Below are 18,435 nucleotides of genomic sequence, written 5' to 3'. Positions count from 1 at the left end.
CATATTGAGTCCCCTTGTAGCCCCCCCATATTCCCAGTCCCCCTGCCCCCCCATTCCCAGGACCCTGTTCTGTCACCTGCATTTGGCGTTGGGGGGTGACCGGCCTTTTTGGGGACACTCCGGGGAGGGGGGGGGCAGCTCCGTGTCCCCCATTTTCGGGGGGGTTTTCCCGTTTTTTCCCAGTTTCGTGGCTCTGGAGCGGGAAAATCCCGCGGCGTGGCCCTTCCTGTGGGCGTTAACGAGCCGCCCTCGTTAGCAGGACAGACGGACGTGGGGGGCACCCGGGGGGGGACACGTGTGGCTGAGCCAAGTGCCGCCGGGGTCGGGGACACCGGGGCGGCCGCCGGATGCCGGGGAAGAGGCTCAAGGGCCGCGGTGTCACCGGAGCCACCGCGGTGGCCTTGCGGGGGGGTGGCACGCGGGGGTGGCACGCGGGCCTGTCCGGCGGGGGGGGGCGGTTGTGTCTTGTCCGTCTGTCCCCCGTGTCCCCCATCCGTCACCATGTCCCCATCCCCCCATCTCTGCCAACTGTCCCCATGTCCCCCCATCCAGCCTCATGTCCCCCATGTCCCTGTCCCCCCATCTCTGCCAATCTGGCCCCATGTCCCCGGTGTCCCCAAGGCCCCCCCATCCATCCCCAGGTCCCCGTGTCCCCCCATCTCTGCCAATCCGTCCCCATGTCCCCTGTGTCCCCCCATCCGTCCCCATGTCCCCCCTGCCCCCCCATCCATCCCCATGTCCCCAGTGTCCCCCAGGTCCCCCCATCTCTGCCAATCTGTCCCCATGTCCCCCATCCATCCCCATGTCCCTGTCCCCAGGTCCCCCCATCTGTCACCATGTCCCCCGTGTCCCTTCATCCATCCCATGTCCCCCATCTCTGCTGGTCTGTCCCCATGTCCTCCATGTCCCTGTCCCCCCATCCATCCCCACGTCCCCCCCATGTCTGCCAATCTGTCCCCATGTCCCCAGTGTCCCCAAGGCCCCCCCATCCATCCCCGGGTCCCCCATCCATCCCCACGTCCCTGTCCCCCCATCTCTGCCAATCCGTCCCCATGTCCCTGTGTCCCCCATCCGTCCCCATGTCCCCCATGTCCCTGTCCCCTGTGTCCCCCCATCCACCCCCACGGTCCCCCCCACGTCCCCTCCCTCTGCTGAGCCAGCACAGGGGCAGGAAGCGCCTTTGTCCCGCTCCGGTGACACCGGGGCCGCCGAAGGTCCCCGGCGCCATCACCGGTTCCTGCGGGAGCCCGAGGGACGTCCCGGCGCTGCCACCACGGGGACAGGCGGCAAACCCACCGGGGGGGGTGGCGGCACAGCCGTGGGGACGGGGACGAGCGCGGGGGACACACGGACACCGCGTCGTGGCGTTTTGGTGACGGCACCGAACGTCCGCCCTGGCACGGCGGGGACACAGACACCACGATGGGACACTTTGGTGACACCGAGGAACCTCAGCCCCGGGACAGCGGGGATGTGGCCACCAAGATGTGACACGTTGGTGACACCGAGGAACCTCAGCCCGGCACAGACGCCAGGATGTGACATTTTGGTGACAAACCCCGCTCGGCGCGGTTCCCATCGCATCACGGGGGCAGAAGTGAAACTCGTGGCCGCGAGAAGCCGCGTTTCCCGCCCCCCCGGCACCGCGGCAGCACCGGGGCCGCGTGGGGGGACACGCGGTGACAACCGGTGTGGGTGTCACCCTCCGGACCTCCCGTCCGGCCGCGGCAGGAAGAGCCCGCGCCGGGAAGCCGGGGGCGGCGGTTGGCAAAGGGAGCCGGTGCCGTCCTGGCTGCGTCGCCAACGTGGGCAGGACCCGGGGGCCCGGGGGGGACACGCCGAGGGTGTTGTCCCAACCTGGGGCACCCCCGGGTGACCGATGGTCACTGCGTCCCCATGGGACGGTCCCCACCCTGAGTGACCCCCTGACCCCCGTTGGCTTGGGCCACATTGGTATGGGGACACTGGGGGGACGGGGACATGGGTGGGGATGGGGACACTTGGACGTGAGGTGGGGACAGGACCCCTTGGGAATGGTGACACTGGGGGGACAGGGACGTGAATGGGGACACTGGGGGGGACAGGGATGTGGGTGGGGATGGGACCCCCTTGGGAATGGGGACAGAATGGGGACACTTGGGGGACAGGGACACGGGTGGGGACAGGACCCCCTTGGGAATGGTGACACTGGGGGGGACAGGGACGTGAATGGGGACACTGGGGGGGACAAGGGACACGGGTGGGGATGGGACCCCCTTGGGAATGGGGACAGAATGGGGGAAAAGGGACACGGGTGGGGACAGGACCCCCTTGGGCGTGGGGACACGGGGGACAAGGACAGTGGGGGGACATGGGACCCTGTTGTGCAGGGGGACAGAATGGGGACACGACAGGGGGACAGGGACAAAGACACAGGTGGGGACAGGACCCCCCCGCTAGGGCTGGGGACACACCACGTGGGGACAGGGCCCGAGGGGACACGCTGGTGTCCCCAAGCTCCTGTCACTGTCCCTTGTCCCCCCCCAGCCCCCAGTTCCCACCAACCAAAAACTTCCCCTGGCGTCAAAACTCAAGTGAAAACCAGAAGAGGAAGATGCTTTTGGTGTCACCGCCCCCGGATCACGCGCTGGGGGGTGGGAGGTGCTGTCACCACCCCCCCCCGGGTTGGGGACACAGAGCGGGGACCCTCCGGTCACCTCCCGGCCGGTGGCACCGGGCGCTGACCACGCGGCAGCCGGGACGGGGCAGGAGAACCGCCCCCCCGGGGCAATAACGCGGAACTGCCCCATAGCGGGGGCGGCGGGGCCGGGGTGGGCAGGACCCCCTGCGCCCCCCCCCGTACCCCCCCCCCGGTCCCGGGGTCGCTGCTGCCCGGGGAAACCCGGCCCCGAAGTCCCCGCGGCACCGGAATTCCCCCGGGAGGGGCCGGGCTCTTAAAACGCCGCCCGGGGCGGGACCAACCGACCCGCGGACAGACGGACGGACGGACGGACGGAGCGTGCGGTGCGCGCCGAGCCGGTGCGCGCGGGATCGGACCGAGCCGGGCCGGGATTGGACGGAGCGGACCCGGGGGTAGAACCGAGCGGACCCGGGATTGGACCGAGCGGACCCGGGGGTAGAACCGAGCGGACCCGGGGATCGAACCCCCGGTAATCGGACAGAGCGGACCCGGGGATCGAACCGAGCGGACCCGGGAGATCGGACCGAGCGGACCCGGGGGTCGAACGGAGCGGACCCGGGAGATCGGACCGAGCGGACCCGGGGGTCGAACGGAGCGGACCCCGGGGATCGGACCGAGCGGACCTGGGAGATCGGACCGAGCGGTCCCGGTGCTCACGGGAGAGACTGAACCGACTGATTCCGGGAAGTCTGAGCGGATCCATCCCGGTGCTCCCGGGCACCCTGAACCGACCGATCCTGGGGAGCCGGAACCGAGCGATCCTGAGAGGCTGAATTGACCCTGCCCGGTGCTCCCGGAGCCCCTGACCGGAGCCTTCCCGGGGCTCCCGGGGAGCGGGAACCGACCGACCCGGGGCAGCCGGAACCGACCGACCCCGGGGGAGCCCGAACCGACCGACCCCGGGGAGCCCGAACCGACCGACCCCGGGGAGCCCGAACCGACCGACCCCGGGGAGCCCGACCGGCCCCCCCAAGCTCCCCATGGGCCCCGCGGTGCTGCCGCTGCTCCTGTGCGCCCTGGGGGCCGCCGCAGGTGAGGGGACACGGGGCTGGGGGTGACACCGAGTGGGGAGGGGGGGGAATCTGGGGACCCCCCGGGGTGTGTCCCCAGCGCTGAGCAGCGTCACCATGTTGGTGGCATCGCGGTGTCGCTGCATGAACATGTCACCGTGAGCGCGAGTGTGTGCTGCCTGTGTCACGGGTGGGGGACACGCGTGTCCCCGTCTGTCCCCATATGAGCACGAACGTGTCACCATGAGTGTGTGCTGCCTGTGTCACGGGTGGGGGGACACGCGTGTCCCCATCTGTGCCCCATATGAGTGTGAACATGTCACTGTGAGTGTGTGCTACGAGTGTCGCGAGTGGGGGGACACGCGTGTCCCCATCTGTCCCCCATATGAGCATGAATGCGTCACCGTGTGTGCTACCAGTGTCACGGGTGGGGGGACACGCGTGTCCCCATCTGTCCCCATACGAGCGCGAGCGCGTCAGCGCGGCGTGGGGCGCGGGGGGCGGTGGGAGGCTGGGTGGGGGGTCCCGGCCCCACAGCGCCCCCCCACGTCCACGCCGCGTCCTGGCGCGGGGCCCCGGGCGTCTTGCGAAACTCCTGGATGTGATTGTTCCCTTCCTGGCACCGACGGCCAATTCCAGGAAAGGGCCCGATCCTGCCCGTGGCTGGGGGGGAATCACGGACCCACGCGGGGAATCCCCCACCCAAAGGTGCCGCTGACTCACCGCGGGGGGGGGTCCCAGGACCCTTGAGACCCACAGGAGCCCACAGACACCCGAGAGCCCTGAGACCCTTGGGACCCCCAGGACCCCTGAGACCACTCAGACCCCTGGGACCCCCAAACCCCCAGACCCCTGGGATCCCCAAGGACCCCCAAGACCCTTGAGATCTCCATGACCCTCAGGACCCCCAGGACCCCTGAGACCCTCAAGATCCTCGAGGTCCCCATGACCCTCAGGACCCCCCATGAGCCCCCAGACCCCTGGGATCCCCAAGGACCCCCAAGACCCTTGAGACCCCCATGACCCTCAGGACCCCCATGAGCACCCTGGGTCTCAGGGGTCCTGGGGGTCTTGGGGCTCCTGAGGGTCTCAGGGGTCTTGGGTGTCTGTGGGATCCTGGGGGTCTCAGGGGTCCCCTTGACTTTTCCCCCCCATATTGGGAATGAACTCAGGGGTCCCCTTGCCTTTCCCCCCCATATTGGGGATGGGGACAATCTCAGGGGTCCCCTTGACCTGTCCCCCCAATACTGGGGATGGGGAGGAGCTCAGAGGTCCCCTTAACATTCCCTCCCATATTGGGGACAATCTCAGGGGTCCCCTTGACCTGTCCCCCCCATATTGGGGATGGGGATGAGCTCAGAGGTCCCCTTAACATTCCCCCCATATTGGGGACAACCTCAGGGGTCCCCTTGACTTCCTCCCCATATTGGGGAGGAGCTCAGGGGTCCCCTTACCTTTCCCCCCCATATTGGGGACAATCTCAGGGGTCCCCTTACCTTTCCCCCCCATATTGGGGAGGAGCTCTGGGGTCCCCTTGACCTGTCCCCCCCATATTGGGGATGGGGATGAGCTCAGAGGTCCCATTAACATCCCACTCCCCATACTGGGGACAATCTCAGGGGTCCCCTTGACCTGTCCCCCCCATATTGGGGATGGGGATGATCTCAGGGGTCCCCTTGACCTGTCCCCCCAATACCAGGGGGGACTCAGAGGTCCCATTAACATCCCACTCCCCATATTGGGCAGGAGCTCAGGGGTCCCCTTGACTTTCCCCCCATATTGGGGACAATCTCAGGGGTCCCCTTGCCTTCCCCCCCATATTGGGGAGAAGCTCTGGGGTCCCCTTACCTTTCCCCCCCATATTGGGGACAATCTCAGGGGTCCCCTTGACCTGTCCCCCCCATATTGGGGATGGGGATGATCTCAGGGGTCCCCTTGACCTGTCCCCCCAATACCAGGGGGGACTCAGAGGTCCCATTAACATCCCACTCCCCATACTGGGCAGGAGCTCAGGGGTCCCCTTGCCTTTCCCCCCCATATTGGAGAGGAGCTCAGGGGTCCCCATGACTTCCCCCCCATATTGGGGACAATCTCAGGGTCCCCTTTGGGATGATCTCAGGGTCCCCTTGACTTCCCCCCCCCCATATTGGGGATGAACTCAGGGGTCCCCTTGCCTTTCCCCCCCACACTGGGGATGGGGCCGAAGCCGGGGGTCCCCTCACCCCCCGTTTCCGGCAGGGCGGGCGGGCGCCTCGTGGGCGCTGTCGGTGGAGCCGGCGGCGCCGGCGGTGGAGCACGGGGGCTCGCTGGTGCTGACGCTGCGCAGCACGTGCCGCGAGCCCAACGGCACCGGCAACGTGGAGACGCCGGCGCTGAAGCGGCTGGTGAAGGCGACGCCGCAGGAGACGGTGGTGGAGCTGCTCAACGTCACCGAGTGGAACTCCAGCGTCCTCTGCTTCTACCGCTGCCGCGACAACACCGACAGGAAGACGGTGACCATCAAAATCACCGTCTACCGTGAGCACTGCGCGTCCCCGGCGCCGGGGGGGGGTCATGGGGACCATGGGATCATCACCAGTATGGGGGGAGTCATGGGGACCATGGGATTATCACAAATATGGGGGGAGTCATGGGGACCCTGGGATCATCACCAATATGGGGGGGAGTCAAGGGGACCATGGGATCATCGCCAATATGGGGGGGTCATGGGGACCCTGGGATCATCACCAGTATCGGGGGAGTCAAGGGGACCATGGGATCATCACCAATATTGGGGGGAGTCATGGGGACCATGGGATCATCACCAGTATGGGGGGGGAGTCATGGGGACCCTGGGATCATCACCAGTATGGGGGGGGAGTCAAGGGGACCATGGGATCATCACCAGTATGGGGGGGGAGTCAAGGGGACCATGGGATCATCACCAGTATGGGGGGGAGTCATGGGGACCCTGGGATCATCACCAATGTGGGGGGGTCATGGGGACCCTGGGATCATCACAAATATGGGGGGGTCATGGGGACCCTGGGATCATCACCAATGTGGGGGGGAGTCATGGGGACCAAGGGATCATCACCAATATGGGGGGGAAGTCAAGGGGACCCCAGAGCTCACCCCCATCCCCAATATGGGGGGGAAGCTAAGGGGACCCTGAGCTCATCCCAGTATTGGGGGGAAGGTCAAGAAGACCCAGACTCCTCCCCGATATGGGGGGGAGTCAAGGGGATCCCTGAGATTGTCCCCAGTATGGGAGGAAAGTTAAGGGGACCCAGAGCTCCTCCCCAATATGGGGGGAAAGCCCAGGGGACCCCAGACCCACCCTCCCCATCCAACCGCATCCGTCCCACCCGCGGTGTGTTTCCCCAGGCGCTCCGGACCCGCCGGTGCTGGAGCCGGTGCCGGCGCTGCCCGTGGGCGCCACCCACGAGCTGGCGTGCGCGGTGTCGGGCGCGGCGCCGCCGCGGCTGCTGACGGTGACGCTGCGGCGCGGCGCCGAGACGCTGCGCACCGAGAGCTTCGCGCGGCGCGGGGGCGACGAGCCGGCGGCCGTGCGGGTGACGCACCGGCTGACCGCGCGGCGCGGGGACCACGGCCACAACGTCACCTGCACGGCGCTGCTCGACCTGTCCCCCTACAACCGCTCGCGCTTCACCGCCACCTCCGACCCGCAACAGCTGTCCGTTTACGGTAAGGCCGCGCCGGCGGCTTCGCGGCGGTTGTGCCGCGCGGCCGCCGGCTCACGGCGGGTGTTTCTATGCGGTGATAGAGTTCCCGGAGCGTCCGGTGATGGAGCCGCAGATCTACCTGGAGACCGGCGAAGCGGCCAACACCAGCTGCGCCGTCACCGGCGTCTTCCCGGCGGCGCGGTTCGAGCTGACGCTCGCCAACCGCTCCCTGCCAGTCGCCATCAGCCGGGACGGCCACCGCGCCACCGCCGAGCTGGCCCCCGGCCTACCGGGCGTGTTCGCCCTGGTTTGCAACGTGAGCGTGGGACCCAAGTGGCGCTGGACGGAGGCGATTGTGCACGTCTACCGTGAGTATCACAGTGTCACAGTGTCACAGTGTCACAGTGTGTTTGGGGTTGGAAGGGACCTCAAAGCTCATCCAGTGCAACCCCCATGGAGCAGGAACACCCAGGTGAGGTCGCACAGGAACATGTCCAGGGGTTGGAATGTCTGCAGAGAAGGAGACTCCACACCCCCTGGGCAGCCTGTTCAGGCTCTGCCACCCTCACCAGGAACAAGTTTCTTCTCAAATTTCAGTGGAACCTCTTGTGTTCCAGCTTGATCCCATTACCCCTTGTCCTATCATTGTTTGCCACCCAGAAGAGCCTGGCTCCATCCCCATGGCACTCACCCTTTATCTATTTATAAGCATTAATAAGGTCACCCCTCAGTCTCCTCTTCTCCAAACTAACGAGCCCCAGCTCCCTCAGCCTTTCTTCATACGGGAGATGCTCCACTCCCTCCAGCATCTTCATTGCCCTGCGCTGGAGCCTCTCCAGCAGTTCCCTGTCCTGCTGGAACTGAGGGGCCACAGCTGGACACACTATTCCAGGTGTGGCCTCCCCAGGGCAGAGCAGAGGGGCAGGAGAACCTCTCTGACCTACTGACCCCCCCCTTCTAACCCCCCCAGGTCCCATTGGCTTCCTGGCCACAAGGGCCCAGTGCTGGCTCATGGTCCCCCTGCTGTCCCCAGGACCCCCAGCTCCCTTTCCCCTACGCTGCTCTCTAATATGTAATTTCCCAACCTATACTGGAACCTGGGGCTGTTCCTGCCCAGATCAACACTCTACACTTGCCCTTGTTAAATTCCATCAGTAACGGCGGTGCCGGGGCCGCGGGGTCGGTCTGAGGCCGCGGCGTCACTGCGCTGTCCCCCGCAGGTTTCCCGCGGCCGCAGCTGGAGGTCGGCAGCGCCAGCGCGGTGGCCGGCACGGCGCTGAGCGGGCGCTGCGTCCTGGCGCCCGGGCACTCGGCCGAGATCCGGCTGCGCGTCCGCGCCGGGCGCCGCGTCCTGGCCGAGTGGGGCCCGGCGCCGCTGGCCTTCGCCATGACGGCGCGCGAGGAGGACGACGGGCTGGAGCTGAGCTGCGACGCCAAACTCCCCGCGGGCGGCAAAGCGCCCAAGAGCAGCGCGCCCGTGCGGCTCAACGTCACCGGTGAGAGCGCGGCGGCCGCGCGGCGACGTTTCAATATGTTCAATATGTTCATCAATGACTTGGATGGGGGAATAGAGTGACCGTCAGCCAGTTTGCTGGTGACACCGAACTGGGTGATGCTGGAGGCTGCGCTGCCACCCAGAGACATGGAGAGTTGGGTGGGGAGAACGGAATGGAATAGAACAAGGGTAGAGTGTTGTAACTGGGCAGAACAAGCCCAGGTGCCAGCGTAGGGTGGGAACGAGCTGTTGGAGAGCGGAGAAAAGGGAGCTGGGGGTCCTGGGGACAGCAGGATGAGCATGAGAAAAGGGTTTAGTTCAGATACGGTCAGAATATACTCAGGGAACATATATATATATATATATATATATATAATATATATAGAGCCATAGCACCCTGAGAACGCCCCATCCCATCTGATGTGGGAAGCTAAGCAGGGTCGGGCCCGGTCAGTGCTTGGATGGGAGACGAATGGTACCTGGGTGGGTTAGAAGGGGGTGGTCAGTAGGTCAGAGAGGTTCTCCTGCCCCTCTGCTCTGCCCTTTAGTTCAGATGCTATCAGGATATACTTGGGGAACATATATATATACATATATATAATATATACAGCCATAGCACCCTGAGAACGCCCCATCCCGTCTGATGTGGGAAGCTAAGCAGGGTCGGGCCCGGTCAGTGCTTGGATGGGAGACCAGCTGGGAACAGCGGGTGCTGTGGCTGAGCCAGCACTGGGCCCTTGTGGCCAGGAAGCCAATGGGACCTGGGGGGGATTGGAAGGGAGGGGTCAGTAGGTCAGAGAGGTTCTCCTGCCCCTCTGCTCTGCCCTGGGGAGGCCACATCTGGAATAGTGTGTCACATCTGGAATAGTGTGTCCAGTTGTGGCCCCTCAGTTCAAGTTCACGGCCAGGGCCACGTTCCTGTGTAACCTCAGCTGGGTGTTCCCGCAGCCCCTCCCCGCATGGACAACGAGAGCTGCCCCCCCCAGCAGAACTGGACGGAGGGGCAGGATGAGACCCTGCGGTGCTGGGCGCGGGGGAACCCCCGCCCTGAGGTGACGTGCACCAAGGAGGGGGAGCCGTTCCCCCCCGGGGTGCCGCAGCCGGTCACCCGCGCCCACGCCGGCACCTACCGCTGCCGCGCCACCAACCCGCTGGGGACAGACAGCCGGGACGTCACCGTGGGGGTGGACGGTGAGTGGGAACGGGGGGTCTGGGGGTCACAGGGGTCTTGGCATCCTTGGGGGTCCCAAGGGTCTGGGTGCTCATGGGGGTCCTGAGGGTCATGGGGATCTCAAGGGTCTTGGGGGTCCTGGGGGGTCTTGGGGATCCCAGGGGTCTGGGTGGTCTCAGGGGTCCTGGGGGTCTCAGGGGTCTTGGGTGTCTGTGGGATCCTGGGGGTCTCAGGGGTCCCAAGAGTCCTGGAGATCCTGGTGGTCTTGGGGGGTCCCGGGGGTCTCGGGGCTCCTCATGGTCTTGGGGCTCCTGGAGCTCCTGATGCTCTTGGGGAGCTCCCAGGGGTCTTGCAGGTCCTGAGGGTCATGGGGATCTCAAGGGTCATGGGATCCTTGGGGGTCCCAGGGGTCTGGGTGGTCTTGGGGGTCCTGAAGGTCATGGGGATCTCAAGGGTCTTGGGGGTCCTGGGGGGTCTTGGGGGTCCCAGGGGTCTGGGTGGTCTCAGATGTCCTGGGGGTCCTGAGGGTTCAATTTGGGGGGGTCCCATGCATTCCCCTGACCCCCCCCCCCTTTCCCGCTGTCTCCATCAGCCTATGACCCCGCGGTGCTGCCGTGGGTGCTGGTGGCGCTGGTGGGGGCCGCGCTGCTGGCGGCCGGCGGGGGGGGCTACGGCATCTACTACCGGCAGAAGAAGATCCGGCACTACCGGCTGCGGCAGCGGCAGGAGATGGAGCGGCTGCGCTCGGAGGCGCCGGCCGCGCTCAACGGCTCCGCGCGGGAGGCTCAAGCGTAACCGGGGGGAGCCCACGGCACCGGGAGCGGGGGGAGGGCCGGCAGCCCCCTGCCCATCCAACTCACCGCCTCTCGGTGACATTGGGGACCGAATGGTGGCCGCGGTGGCGAGCTGGTGGTTGGTGGTGGAGGTGGCGGCTCCCATGGGGATGCGGTTGAGATGCTGGCGAGGGGATGGTGCCGACCTCGGCGCACAACCGGGACTCGAACCCTCAACCCCTGATTGATCGGGGCGCCTGCTGGGAATGGGACGTGGGGAGTCAGCGCAGCCGGGACTCGAACCCGTAACCCCTGATTGATCGCGGCGCCTGCTGGGATGCGGACGCGGGGACTCAGCGCAGCCGGGACTCGAACCCGTAACCCCTGATTGATCGCGGCGCCTGCTGGGATGCGGACGCGGGGACTCAGCGCAGCCGGGACTCGAACCCGTAACCCCTGATTGATCGCGGCGCCTGCTGGGATGCGGACGCGGGGACTCAGCGCAGCCGGGACTCGAACCCGCAATCCCCGGGTGATGAGGCCGCTTCCCCACCCAGGGCCCCTTGCGCACCTGCCGCAGGTGGGACTCGAACCCGCGACCTCCGGTTTCCGGGGCCAGCGCTGCGAAGCTCCGTTTCTCACCGAACTTTGTCCCCTGGGAGCCGCGGAGCCGGCGTTGGGGTGACACCAGGATTTGGGGGCCCCAAAGGAGCCGAACCCCGGGGTTTCGGTGCTGGGGGGGCCATGGTCCCCTGGTGCGGTGACACCAGGATGGGGGCCCCAAAGGAGCCGAACCCCGGGGTTTTGGTGCCGGGGGGGCACCGCGGAGCTGGAAGATGGTGTCACCATATGTCTCTGCAATAAAAGCTGTTGGCGGCAACCTGCTGCTTTTATTTTGCCTACTTCTTGTTGTTTTCTTTCCGTTTTTTGTGCGTGTTCCTTACTTTGCTTCTTTTGGCTTTTTCTGCTTCCTTTATTGCCAGTTTTGTTTTTCCTTTTGAGGTTTTATGACTTCTTTTTCCTGCCTACTCTTTTTTTCGGGGTTTTATTGCTTTCTTAATTTGGTTTTTGGCTTTATTTCGCCCCAGTGCTCCCAGTGCTCCCCGTTCCTCCCCCAGTCCCGCGTTCCCCATCCACGGACCCAGCACAACCGGGACTCGAACCCGCAACCCCTGAGTGATCGGGGCGCCTGCTGGGAATGGGACGTGAGGACCCAGCGCAGCCGGGATTCGAACCCGCAGCCCCTGGTTGATCGGAGGCGCGGTCAGCGTGCAAGGGGCGTGGTCTTGGAGAAACGGGCGTGGCTTAGTGAAGGGGCGCGGTCTGACGGAGGGGTGGGCGGAGCCGACGCGGGGTGGGGTTGGGGGGGCGGGAATGGGTGAGTGGCGGGGAAAAATCACGTGGCGTCTCGAACCGGGCACTTCCGGGGCGCTGAAAAGCGCTTCCGGGGCGCCATGGGGCCCGGGGTGGCGGTGAGGGGACGGGGCCGGTAACGGGGAGGGGGCGGTTGTCATGGTGACGGGGGGGGGGTTGTCATGGTGACGCGGCGGGGGGGGGTGGCTCTGGGGTCCCGTTTCCGGGGTCCCGTTTCCGGGGGGGGCCCGATTCGGGGGTCCCGTTTCCGGGGGGGTTTTCGTGGGGTCCCAGTTTGGGGGGGGGGGGGGGTGTCCCAGTTTGAGGGGGGGGGTCCCAGTTCGGGGGGAGGGGTCCCAGTTTGGGGGGGGGTCCCAGTTCGGGGGGAGGGGTCCCAGTTTGGGGGGGGGTCCCAGTTTGGGGGGGCCTGGGGGCCTCTCGGTGCCGGGGGGATCCACGTTATGAGGATGGGGGGGGGGGTTCCTGGTTTTTGGGGGGGGGAGGGGCCCGGTTTTGGGGGGGGTGTCTTGGTTTTGGGGGGGGTTTCCGGTTTTGGGGGGTTCCCGGGGTCTCCCTGACCCCCCCCCCCCAGCGCGCCCTTTTCCGGGCCTGGGGGGTCGCCCCCCCCCCTCTCCGCAGCCTCCACCGCTCGGCCCCGCCCGCGCGCCCCCCCCGCTCATCCCCATCGTGGTGGAGCAGACGGTGAGTTCGGGGGGGCCCTGGACCCCCCCGCTTGGGGGGCGGTTTAGAAGTTGGGGGGGGGGGTATGAGTTCGGGGTGGGGGGGGGTATCAGTTGGGGGGTGGTTTATCGGTTTGGGGGGGTGGTTAATGAGTTCAGGGGGGGGTTTATCAGTTGGGGGGTGGGTTATGAGTTTTGGGGGGGGGTTATCAGTTTGGGGGTTGGTTAATGAGTTTGGGGGGGGTTATCAGTTGGGGGCGGGTTATGAGATTGGGGGGGTTTATCAGTTCAGGGGGGTGGTTAATGAGTTCGGGGGGGGGTGTTATCAGTTTGGGGGGTGGGTTAATGAGTTTGGGGGGAGTTATCAGTTGGGGGGTGGGTTATCAATTCAGGGGTTGGTTTATCAGTTGGGGGGGGTGGTTTACCAGTTTTTGGGTGGTTTATCGATCCGGGGGGGTGGTTTATCAGTTTTTGGGGTGGTTTATCAATCCGGGGGGGTGGTTTATCGATCTGGGGGGGTGGTTTATCAGTTTTTGGGGTGGTTTATCGATCCGGGGGGGTGGTTTATCAGTTTTTGGGGTGGTTTATCGATCCGGGGGGGTGGTTTATCAGATTTTGGGGTGGTTTATCGATCCGGGGGGGTGGTTTATCGATCCGGGGGGGTGGTTTATCGATCCGGGGGGGTGGTTTATCAGTTTTTGGGGTGGTTTATCAATCCGGGGGGGTGGTTTATCAGTTTTTGAGGTGGTTTATTGATCTGGGGGGGTGGTTTATCGATCCGGGGGGGTGGTTTATTGGTTGTTGGGGGTGTGGCTTATTGACCCAGGGTGTGGTTTATCGGTTCAGGGGAAGGTCAGTTCTCACTGGGGGGGGTCCCACATCCCCCCCCCCCCCAACGCCGGGACCCCCCCAAACCTCCTTTCCCCCCCAGGGCCGCGGCGAACGCGCCTACGACATTTACTCCCGGCTGCTCCGCGAGCGAATCGTCTGCGTCATGGGGCCGGTGGGTGCTGGGGGGGGACACCCCGATTTCAGTGACCCCCCCACGCCCTCTGCGAACCCCCCTCATCACCGGGACCCCCCCCCCAGATCGATGACAGCCTGGCCAGCTTGGTGATCGCGCAGCTGCTGTTCCTGCAGTCGGAGAGCAACTCCAAACCCATCCACATGTACATCAACAGCCCCGGTGAGATGGGGGGGCCGCTGTCACCTTTGGGGGGGTCACTGTCACCTCGGGGGGTCCCAAACCCCCTCCCCACAAACCGCCCTTAATCCCTTATACCCCCTCTCCACCCCCATTTTATTTCACAAAGGGGTGGTTTATCAGTTCGGGGGGTGGTTTATCAGTTGGGGGGGGTTATCAGTTCGGGGGGGGGTTTATCAGTTTGGGGGTGGTTTATGACTTCAGGGGGTTGTTTATTGGTTTGGGGGGTGGTTTATCAGTTCAGGAGTTGGTTAATTGGTTCAGGGGTGGTTTATCAGTTTGGGAGTAGTTTATCGATTTCAGGGGGTGGTTTATCAGTTTGGGGGGGGTCATCAATTCAGGGAGGTGGTTTATCAGTTCGGGGGGGTATCAGTTAAGGTGGGTGGTTTATCAGTTCAGGGGGTGGTTTATCAGTTCGGGGGGGTATCAATTCAGGGGCTGGTTTATCAGTTCAAGGGATGGTTTATCAGTTGGGGGGGGACTATGAGTTTGGGGGGTGGTTTATCAGTTCAGGGGGTGGTTTATCAATTCAGGGGGTGGTTTATCAGTGATGGTTTATCGGTTCGGGGGCTGGTTTATCGGTTCGGGGGCTGGTTTATCGGTTCGGGGGGTGGTTTATCAGTTCAGGGGGTGGTTTATCAATTTAGGGGGTGGTTTATCAGTGATGGTTTATCGGTCCAGGGGGCTGGTTTATCGGTCCAGGGGGCTGGTTTATCGGTCCAGGGGCTGGTTTATCGGTTCGGGGGGTGGTTTATCATTTCGGGGGCTGGTTTATTGGTTCTAGTGGGTGGTTCATCAGTTCGGGGGGTGGTTTATCAGTGATGGTTTATCGGTTCGGGGGCTGGTTTATCGGCTCTAGTGGGTGGTTTATCGGCTCTAGTGGGTGGTTTATCGGCTCTAGTGGGTGGTTTATCAGCTCTAGTGGCTGGTTTATCGGTTCGGGGGCTGGTTTATCGGTTCGGGGGGTGGTTTATCAGTGATGGTTTATCAGCCCTAGGGGGTGGTTTATCGGTTCGGGGGTGGTTTATCATTTCGGGGGGTGTTCTATGGCTCTGGTGGGCGCTCCCCCCTCACGGCGGGGGGTCCGTCCCGCAGGGGGGGCGGTGACGTCGGGGCTGGCCATCTACGACACGATGCAGTACGTGCTGAACCCCGTGTGCACGTGGTGCGTGGGGCAGGCGGCCAGCATGGCGTCCCTGCTGCTGGCCGCCGGCGCCCCCGGCCAGCGCCACGCGCTGCCCAACGCCCGCCTCATGGTGCACCAGCCCTCGGGGGGCGCACGGGTAACGGGGAGGGGAGGCACCCGGGGGGGTTTATTGGGTCGGGGGGTGGTTTATCAGGTGGGTGGTTTATTGGTTCAGTGGGTGGTTTATCACCTGGGGGGCGATTTATCGGTCCAGGGGGTGGTTTATCAGTTGAGTGGTTTAACAGTCCAGGGGGTGGTTTATCACATCAAGGGGTGGTTTATCACCTGGGGAATGGTTTATCGGTCGGGGGGGTGGTTTATCAGTTGAGTGGTTTAACAGTCCAGGGGGTGGTTTATCACCTGGGGGGTGGTTTATCGGTCGGGGGGGTGGTTTATCACTTGGGTGGTTTATCGTTGCGGGGGGGGTGGTTTATCGTTGCGGGGGGGTGGTTTATCGTTGCGGGGGGGGCCCGGTTTATCGTTGCGGGGGGGGGCGGTTTATCGTTGCGGGGGGGTGGTTTATCGTTGCGGGGGGGTGGTTTATCGTTGCGGGGGGTGGTTTATTGGTTCAGGGGGTGGTTTATCAGTTGGGGGGTGGTTTATCAGTTCAGGGGCTGGTTTAACAGTCCGGGGGGTGGTTTATCAGTTGGGTGGTTTATCACTTCGGGGGGTGGTTTATCGGTTCAGGGGGTGGTTTATCGGTTCAGGGGGTGGTTTATCGGTTCAGTGGGTGGTTTATCAGTTGGGGGGGTGGTTTATTGGTTCAGTTGGGTGGTTTATTGGTTCAGGGGGTGCTTTATCGTTTGGGGGGGGATAGGGGAGGCACCTATGGGGGAAGGGGGAGGCCCCTCCATATTGTCCCTTGTCCCCCCCCATATTGTCCCTTGTCCCCCCCCATATTGTCCCTTGTCCCCCCCCATATTGTCCCTTGTCCCCCTGAAGAGAAGCTGCATCATTGACTCTGCTCTGAAGTTCATATCTTCCTTTCACCCCCCCTGCATTGTCCCTCGTCCCCCCCCCCCCATTGTCCCCCCCCCAGGGCCAGGCCACTGACATCGCCATCCAGGCCGAGGAGATTCTGCAGCTCAAGCGCCAGATCAACGGGCTCTACGCCAAACACACGGGGCAGCCCCTGCCCGTCATCGGTCAGTGACCCCCCCCGGACCCCCCCGAACCCCCTGGGACACCCCCAGATCCCCCTGAACCCCCCCTGACCCTCTGGAGTCGCCCATTGAATGGTATCACTGTCTCATCTCTGGAGCCCCATAACCCCCCCAGACCCCCTCAGGAACCCCCAAATACCCCCAGGACCCCCCCGTGACCCCCCCAGGCCCCCATGACCCCCCAGATCCACCTGAACCCCCCCAAACTGCCCCTGACCCTCTGGACTCACCCATTGAATGGTATCACCATCTATCTCATTTTTGGAGCCCCATAAGCCCCCCAGGAGCCCCATAACCCCCCCCAGACCCCCTAAATTCCCCTGGGACCCCCCCAGACCCATTTGAACCCCCAGGACACCCCCAGATCCCTCCGAACCCCCCCTGACGCTCTGGAGTCGCCCATTGACCAGTATCACCATTCCACTCTCTTGAGCTCCATAACGCCCCCCAAACCCCCTCAAATTCCCCCAGGACCCCCCCGTGACCCCCCCCCAGCCCCTCCTGACCCCCCCGCCCCCCCCCAGAGGCGGCCATGGAGCGCGATCGCTACCTCAGCCCCGTGGAGGCGCAGGAATTCGGGCTCCTGGACCGGGTGCTGGTGCACCCGCCCCCCCGGGGGGAGGACGAACCGCGGCTGGTGCACAAGGAGCCCCCCCAAACCCCCCCCGCCCCCCCCCGCGACCCCCCCGGGGCCGTGACAACCCCCCCCCCGGCCCCCCAATGGTTGGAATTAAAGGGCTGTGAACCCCAAAGGTGTGATGGGGCTGGCGGGGGGGTCAGGGAGGGATTTGGGGGGGCTCACTGAAGGTATTTGGGGGTGCTGGGAGGATTTGGGGGGCAGGGGGAGAATTGGGGGTCTGGGAGGGATTTGGGGGGGGGTCCTGGGTGTGATTGGGGGGTCCCACTGAGGGATTTGGGGGGTCTGGGAGGATTTGGGGGGCAGGGGGAGAATTGGGGGTTGGGGAGGGATTTGGGGGGGTCCCACTGAGGGGATTTGGGGGGCACAGGGGGGTCGGGGATGATTTTGGGGGGGGGGTCCCACTGAGGGATTTGGGGGGTTCCAAGGGGGATTTGGGGGGGGGGGGCGATCCGACAGAGGGATTTGGGGGACACAGCGGGGTCTGGGAGGGATTTGGGGGACTGGGTGGAAGGATTTGGGGGGGTCCTGGGGGTATTTTGGGGGTACAGGGGGGTCTGGGAGGATTTGGGGGGCAGGGGGAGAATTGGGGGTCGGGGAGGGATTTGGGGGGGTCCCACTGAGGGGATTTGGGGGGCACAGGGGGTCGGGGATGATTTGGGGGGGGTCCTGGGTGTGATTGGGGGGGGTCCCACTGAGGGATTGGGGGGTTCCAAGGGGGATTTGGGGGGGGGGGGATCCGACAGAGGGATTTGGGGGACATAGGGGGGTCTGGGAGGGATTTGGGGGACTGGGGGAGAATTGGGGGGTGTGGGAGGGATTTGGGGGTCCTGGCGCTGCTTGGGGGGCACGGCGGGGGCTGGGAGGACCCCGCGACTCCGCCACCATCCCACAATGCCCCGCGCCCCGCCCTCCTTCCCATGATGCACTGCGTTACACACGCCGCGCCCCGACCTTCTTCCCATCATACCCCGTGTCATACCCGCCGCGCCCCGACCTTCTTCCCATGATGCCCCGCGCCGCCGCGTCTTTCCTTCCCGAGTCCTCCTGCGCGCCAGAGGGCGCTGCGCTCCCGGCATGCACCGCGCGGGCGGCCTGTGGCGGCGCTGGGCGGGAAGCGGGGCCTGGAGCGGGGATGGTGACCCCGGGGGGGGCCCGGGCGGGCTGGGCCCGGGCGGCCGGGCGGACCCGGGGCTGCTCCGCGCGTCCAGCCCCGCGGTGGAGCGGCGGCTGCGCGGGCTGGCGCTGGTGCGGGGCGGGTTCGTGAGCGCGGCCGAGGCCGCGGAGCTGCTGGCGGAGCTGGAGCCGCTGCTGGGCCGCCGGCCCTACCAGTTCGACCACTGGGACGGGGTGAGCGCCGGGGTCACCCGGGGTCGGTGACCTTTGGCCTGGCCGTGACCTCGCTGACCTCGCCCCCC

The 18,435-nt window shown here is 65.1% G+C and overlaps 2 protein-coding genes across 4 annotated transcripts; both read left to right on the top strand.

Annotated features, from left to right (window-relative positions):
• Nucleotides 1–3,577: 3,577 nt before the first annotated feature.
• On the top strand, nt 3,578–11,696 carry LOC309452024 (intercellular adhesion molecule 5-like). Of its 3 annotated transcripts, XM_082076704.1 has the most exons (7): nt 3,578–3,712; nt 5,929–6,207; nt 7,057–7,377; nt 7,457–7,723; nt 8,576–8,851; nt 9,799–10,041; nt 10,614–11,696. In XM_082076704.1, exons 1-7 carry the CDS (start codon nt 3,661–3,663, stop codon nt 10,814–10,816), a joined length of 1,641 nt encoding a protein of 546 aa, XP_081932830.1. In that variant the 5' UTR covers nt 3,578–3,660; the 3' UTR covers nt 10,817–11,696. The 3 variants fall into 3 exon arrangements, with proteins under 3 accessions (XP_081932830.1, XP_081932831.1, XP_081932832.1); XM_082076705.1 differs by lacking the exon at nt 8,576–8,851; XM_082076706.1 differs by lacking the exon at nt 5,929–6,207 and having other exon boundaries at nt 3,579–3,712.
• On the top strand, nt 10,990–17,185 carry CLPP (caseinolytic mitochondrial matrix peptidase proteolytic subunit; the record flags this gene model as incomplete). Its single annotated transcript, XM_082076703.1, is given in 8 exon segments — nt 10,990–11,099; nt 12,787–12,797; nt 12,800–12,849; nt 13,759–13,830; nt 13,917–14,013; nt 15,127–15,314; nt 16,257–16,362; nt 16,905–17,185. Coding segments are annotated over 8 exon segments (915 nt in total).
• Nucleotides 17,186–18,435: the final 1,250 nt, after the last annotated feature.

This window comes from Streptopelia decaocto (assembly GCF_964273445.1).
Source record: "Streptopelia decaocto genome assembly, contig: HAP1_SCAFFOLD_2228, whole genome shotgun sequence".
Lineage (NCBI taxonomy): Eukaryota > Metazoa > Chordata > Aves > Columbiformes > Columbidae > Streptopelia > Streptopelia decaocto.
The sequence above is the reverse complement of the archived record's forward strand: the minus strand, read 5'-3'. Positions and strand labels throughout refer to the sequence as shown.